This window comes from Cucurbita pepo, chromosome 9 (genome assembly GCF_057944985.1).
Source record: "Cucurbita pepo subsp. pepo isolate OVF chromosome 9, ASM5794498v1, whole genome shotgun sequence".
Classification (NCBI taxonomy): domain Eukaryota; kingdom Viridiplantae; phylum Streptophyta; class Magnoliopsida; order Cucurbitales; family Cucurbitaceae; genus Cucurbita; species Cucurbita pepo.
The window spans coordinates 9,162,591-9,168,515 of record NC_141806.1 but is presented as its reverse complement, the minus strand read 5'-3'; the positions used below and the strand labels follow the sequence as shown (position 1 = coordinate 9,168,515).

General features: G+C 40.1%; 1 protein-coding gene across 1 annotated transcript; it reads right to left on the bottom strand.

Moving 5' to 3' along the window:
- Positions 1-4,656: 4,656 nt before the first annotated feature.
- On the bottom strand, positions 4,657-5,373 carry LOC147791255 (uncharacterized). Its single transcript, XM_087126603.1, has one exon. The coding sequence runs from the start codon at positions 5,371-5,373 to the stop codon at positions 4,657-4,659; it is 717 nt and encodes a 238-aa protein (XP_086982729.1).
- Between the last annotated feature and the right edge of the window lie 552 nt (positions 5,374-5,925).

Genomic DNA, 5,925 nt, shown 5'->3' with positions numbered 1-5,925 from the left:
AGACCTCTCCGACCTTAGTATATTCCCCAAAGAGGATTCACAATGTGTATCGTCGTCCTCGAAGATGGAATTCGAAAAATCAAACTTTTGGAAGAATTTCTTATCTACCTCCACAAGCGTCCAACAACCACGAAACTTTTTGAGAGAGAGAAGATGAAGATGATGAAAGAGAGATGAAGAAGGTGGCACGAAACCGTCACAACAAGGAGAGAGAAAAGGACACTGGAGAATCGCTCTGAGTTGGGTAAGGAAGACGAATCTAATGGATTCGGGTCAAACGCGAATCGAATACCCGAGACCTAAACCCATTGTAGCCTAATAATTTTGCCTGTGACCTGTCGCCAGCCTACTTGTAGAACCCGAAGCCCAAATCCCTCCTCGGACCAGTAGCCAACTATCAATCCAGCCCGCAACCCGCGACCCGTGCCTGCCTCTACAAACTTGAGGCCCAAGTTCCCTCGACCCAACCAAACTAGCCCGCAGCCTAACTCACTCGCGGCCCAGTCTATAAACAGAAACCCAGTCAGCAGCCCAGTCCGTAAACAGAAACACAATTAGCAGCCTAACCGTAAACGCGACCGTGAACCAACCCAAACCGAACCTCGACCCAGACGCCTGCATCGACGTGAAAAATGACTATATTTATAGCCAGTACAATGCTTAACAAAAGAGAAAAACAAAATCCTAACGGAAAGCAGAATATCAGAATATCATGCCAAAACGATGCGGCAGAAGACCATATTAGTGACCTCATGTTTAGGATTACTAAAACATAAAAATAGCAACTAACACTTTTACAACAAACTCACTCGAAGTTCGCTTGTACTTTTAACTCTCTAGTGATGAGGACCGACGAGTGTGCCGTTTTATGATTTAGGGCATCTTCGACTATGTTTGCCTTTTCAGGGTGGTACTGGATATTTATATCGTAGTCCTTTACTTATTCCAACTACCTTCGTTGTCTCACGTTCAATTCTTTTTGGGTGTAAGAAGTATTTCAGGCTATTGTGGTCGGTGTAAATTTGGGTCTCTTCTCCATACAGGTAGTGTCACCATATCTATATTGCGAATACTACTGCGGCCGATTCTAGGTTGTACGTATCCCTCTGAGCTTTCTAGAACCATGAGCATTGGAGCTGACACTAGTCTTTATTTTAGGTCTTGGCACTAGCCTCACGTGCATCATTGCATATAAAAGGTATGCCCTTCTTTGTAAAATGTGTAAGAGGCGAGGCTATTCTAGCGAAGTCTTGGACAAATCTTCGATAGTAGCTTGCTAACCCTAGGAAGCTTCATACCTCTGTAACTGTAGTTGGGTGTTCCCATTTAGTGATGACTTCTATCGTAGTGGATGAAAGAAAAAAAGTAACAGAATGGGAGAAGAAGCGAAGACACAAATTAATTTTCTTCTTTTTGTGGTGTGTTTAGAACTTGCACCATTTTCCTTATATAATAAAAATTTTACCCATTTCTACTATAAATGAGCAAGCACTTCACCATTCCATCCACTACTCCCAATATCTCCAGCCTTTTTTCATGGAGAAATAAGCAACAGAAATAAAATAAATACTAACCACTATTTTTGTTTTTGTTTTTTTTTTTTAACCAAAAAAAACTTATAAAGCAAAAAAAAAAAAAAAAAAAAAAAAAAAAAAAAAACAAGTTTGTAACCAACAACCACTCCTCTAAACTTGTTTAACTATGTTGAAACGACTTTCTTCAAGCCAATCTTCTCTCTTTTCTCCAGGAATCGTTGTCTTGCTAACGGCTTTGTCAGAATATTTGCCAACTGTTCATCTGTGTTCACATATTCCAGTTCAATAGCTTCAGTTTGTACACATTGGCGAATAAAGTGAAACCTGGTATCAATGTGCTTACTTCGATCATGGTAAACAGAATTTTTCGCCAACGCTATAGCTGACTTGTTGTCAACATTAAGCTTGGGTTTTACTTGCAGTTGACTGATGTTACTCAAAATCCTGCCCAACCATACTCCTTGACATGTTCCAGCAGTTGCGGCTATATACTCAGCCTCGCATGATGACAAAGCCACCACCTTCTGCCTCTGTAATACCCGGATTTACTCCCAAATAGTACAACACTCCAGTTGTACTCTTCCTATCATCAATATCCCCAGCCATATCACTGTCGCTAAATCCTACCAGCTCTACATTCGATAGCTTCTTATAAACACAGCCAAAACTTAGAGTACCTTTCACATACCTCAATATTTGTTTTACTGTTGTGAGATGTGAAGTTGTTGGTGCCTCCATGTATCTACTCATCACACAAACTGAGTAGGCTATGTCGGGTCGGGTATTAACCAGATAGCGTAAGCTTCCAATAACACTTTTGTAAAGTGTTTTATCAACCGCAGGTTCTCCATTCCCATTTTTGCTCATCTTCATTCTTGGTTCCATGGGAATCAAACAAGGATTGCACTCCCCCATTCCTAGCTTCTCTAGGATTTTTCTTGCATATATGGCCTGACATAAAGTGATTGATTCACTACTTTGTCGTATCTCAATACCCAAGTAATAGTTCAAAAGTCCAAGATCGCTCATCTCAAATTTCTGGTGCATCTCTTCCTTGAACTGAGCTATAACTTGTTTGTTTGAGCCGACTATGATTAAGTCATCCACATATGTGCCGATTATCATTGCTTCAACTCCATTAATATTCTTGTAGAGAGCATATTCCTATGGACATCTAACAAAACCAAGTGACTGCAAACATTGATCAAGTTTAAAATTTCAGGCCCTCGGAGCCTGTTTTAATCCATACAAAGCTTTACGTAGTTTTAACACCATGTTTGGATTTTCCTTGTCAACGAACCCTTCTGGTTGAGCAACATACACCTCCTCTTCGAACTCGCCATTCAGAAAAGCTGTCTTTACATCCATATGATGTACTTCCCAGTTCTTAAAGGCTGCATAGGCAAGAATTAATCTCACTGTTTCTAACCTGGCCACGAGTGCGAATACTTCACTGTAATCTACACCAAACTGCTGTCCATATCTCTTTCCCACGAGTCTCTCCTTATGTTTCATGATTTCTTCATCTGGATTTTTCTTTAATTTGAAAATCCATTTGATGCCGATTTCTTTATGATTCTTCGGAAAATCTGTGAGTTCCCACGTTCTGTTCTTTTCAGTGGAGAGAATTTGAGACATCATGGCATTCCTCTAGTTTTTATTCTTAGCAGCTTTCTTATATGAAGTTGGTTCCTCTATAGAAAGAAAACAAAGGTCCATTGCTTCCTCCTCTGCTTCGTTCAGTTCTCTATAAATATCTTCTAGAGACCTAAATTTTTTCGGCGTCGATGAGCTTGACAATGATGCATTTGAGGTATTGTCTGGCGTTGATAAATTTGAGGATGAATTTTTCCTTTGTCTTTCATCTTGATCAACTTCGATATGTTCAATATTCCTTTCCTATGTTCTACTCTATTTTTCTGAAATTTGAACGATGAAAGTTCCTCTTTATTCATCATCACCGTTTGTGATTTCTTCCCAACACCACTTTTTCTCCTCTTCGAACACCACATTCCTACTCACCATAATTCTATTCTTTTGTGGATCCAATAGTCTGTAAGCTTTGGTTCCATCTTCATATCCCAACATAATTGTCTTCGCACTCCTATCAGCAAGTTTAGGAAGGTGTGAATATGTATTCTTGGCATGAGCAAGACACCCGAAGATTTTAAAGCGATGAACCTGTGGTATCTTGTCAAACCAAGCTTGATACGGTGTACCATCTGCAACTCCTTTTGTTGGTGATCTGTTCAGAATATACACGGCAGTTTTGATAGCTTCTCCCCAAAATTTTGCAGGCATCTCTTTGCTCTTTAAGATACATCTGGCCATCTCTACCACCGTTCGATTACGCCTTTATACTACGCCATTTTGCTATGGTGAAAATGGTGTAGTAAGAAGTCTTTTCATGCTTTCATTCTCGCAATAGTCTTTAAAAGCAGTAGATACGAACTCTCCTCCACGGTTCGTTCTAAAGCTCTTAATCTTCTTGCCTTTCTCTACCTCCACAATGATCTTGAACTTTTTAAATACCACCACTGTTTCATTCTTATTTTTCAACATAAACACCCTCATAAATCGTGAAAAATCATCCACTAGTAACATAAAATATTTGTTACCTCCATAAGTCATTGGCGAAATAGATCCACATAGATCTCCATGGACAAGATCCAATGACTCCTTCGCATGATATGTTGTTGTTCAGGGAAAAGGAGTCCTATGCTGCTTTCCAATTAAACACCCATCACAAAATTGATTGACCTGGGTGATTTTCGGCAACCCTTCAACCATTCTTTTGTCATTTATTTCTTTAAAGAGTGAAAATTCAGGTGTCCATACCTCGCGTGCCAGAGCCAACAACTGTTACTGATATTTGTCATTAAACACACCTGATCCGCAAGCTTCAGCTTTGCTACATACAATCTGTTGGATTGTCGGGTCACCATAATAATCAGGCTCCTAGCCCTGTCATATATCTTCATCACATTGTCCTCTATAACAATTTTATTTCCACTCTCATCCAGGTACCCAAACTTATAATATTGCTTTTCAGTTTAGGTATGTAATAGACTTGCGATAAGATCAAGTGCTCATCGGTTTTGCATTTGAAGAGCACTATTCCTCAACCACAAATGTCTATTACAGAGTTATCACCGAAGCGTACCTTTCCAACAACAGATGTGTCGAGCTCATGAAACACCCTTCTTTCTCCTGACATGTGGTTGCTTGCTCTAGTATCTAGGAACCAGGAATTTTCAGCTCCAATATTGGCTGATGGCGGCACTATAGTTTCATTCAACATCACAAAATCAGGGTCTTTGTCATGTGTGGTTTTAATTTCACACGCCTCTATCATCAGTAATGAAGACTCCTCATCATTTTGCATCTCTATCAAGTTGAGTTGTTCGTCTTTTGTGGAACACTCTGATGCGAAGTATCCCATTTGCTGACACCTGTAACGTTTAATTTTACTTTTGTCAAATTTCTTCTTTTGAGTTTGCGACTCTCCTTCATCTTCTCGATGCCAGTCACTTCTCCCACGACCTCTCCATCTTCCATGACCCCGTCCCCTGCCTCCTTTGGAACTACCTTGATCCTTCCATTCTTTCTTTGAGGATTTTGCATTCTCTCGTTCCTTCCATTCTGCATGAGTGAGGAGAACGGTTTCATCCTTTTCTCCAAACCCTTGCAACCTTTCTTCATGTACCTTGAGTGATCCAATAATCTCATCAACGGATTTCGTTTTGAGATCACTGAACTCCTCAATCGTTGAAGTGATTTGAAGAAACATTGCAGAGGCGGATCGTAGAAGTTTCTTAACTACTTGGATATCATCCATAGTATTGCCGAGGCCTCTCAATTTGTTGACAATAATGGTGAGTTTTCCTGAATACTCATCAATACTTTTTTAATCACCCATCCTCAACGCTTCAAACTCTCGTCAAAGAGTCTGCATTCTAACTTCTTTCACTCTTTCCGCACCTAGATTCATATTTTTCAACATGATCTAGGCTTCCTTGGTAGTTTTCTTGGCACCCAACTGTAGCAACGTATCTTCTCCAATACTTTGATAAATAGCTGCTAAAGCCATCTTATCTTTGCGGTTATCTACTGTTTCAGGTGACTCAATTGCCTCCCAAACACCTTGTGCCCTCATAAATACCTTCATCTTAATTGCTCAAGCTGCATAATTGCATTTTGTCAACATCGGGTATTTGAGTGTGACAGATCCCTCCTTTTCTTGAATTCGTACACTCACTTCATATGCATCACCTTCTATCGCACCGGTGTTTTGGCTCCTGTCACTGGATTCCTGTCTCATTTTTTGATCTCTCTCCCTTCTTGACCGCTCAATCTCTTGGTGAGATAGGATTGAAAATAGGCCTTGATC

Bases quoted from the DNA above. Each gene is read 5' to 3' on its own strand.
- LOC147791255 (XM_087126603.1), bottom strand. From the start codon at position 5,373: ATGGATGATATCCAAGTAGTTAAGAAACTTCTACGATCCGCCTCTGCA.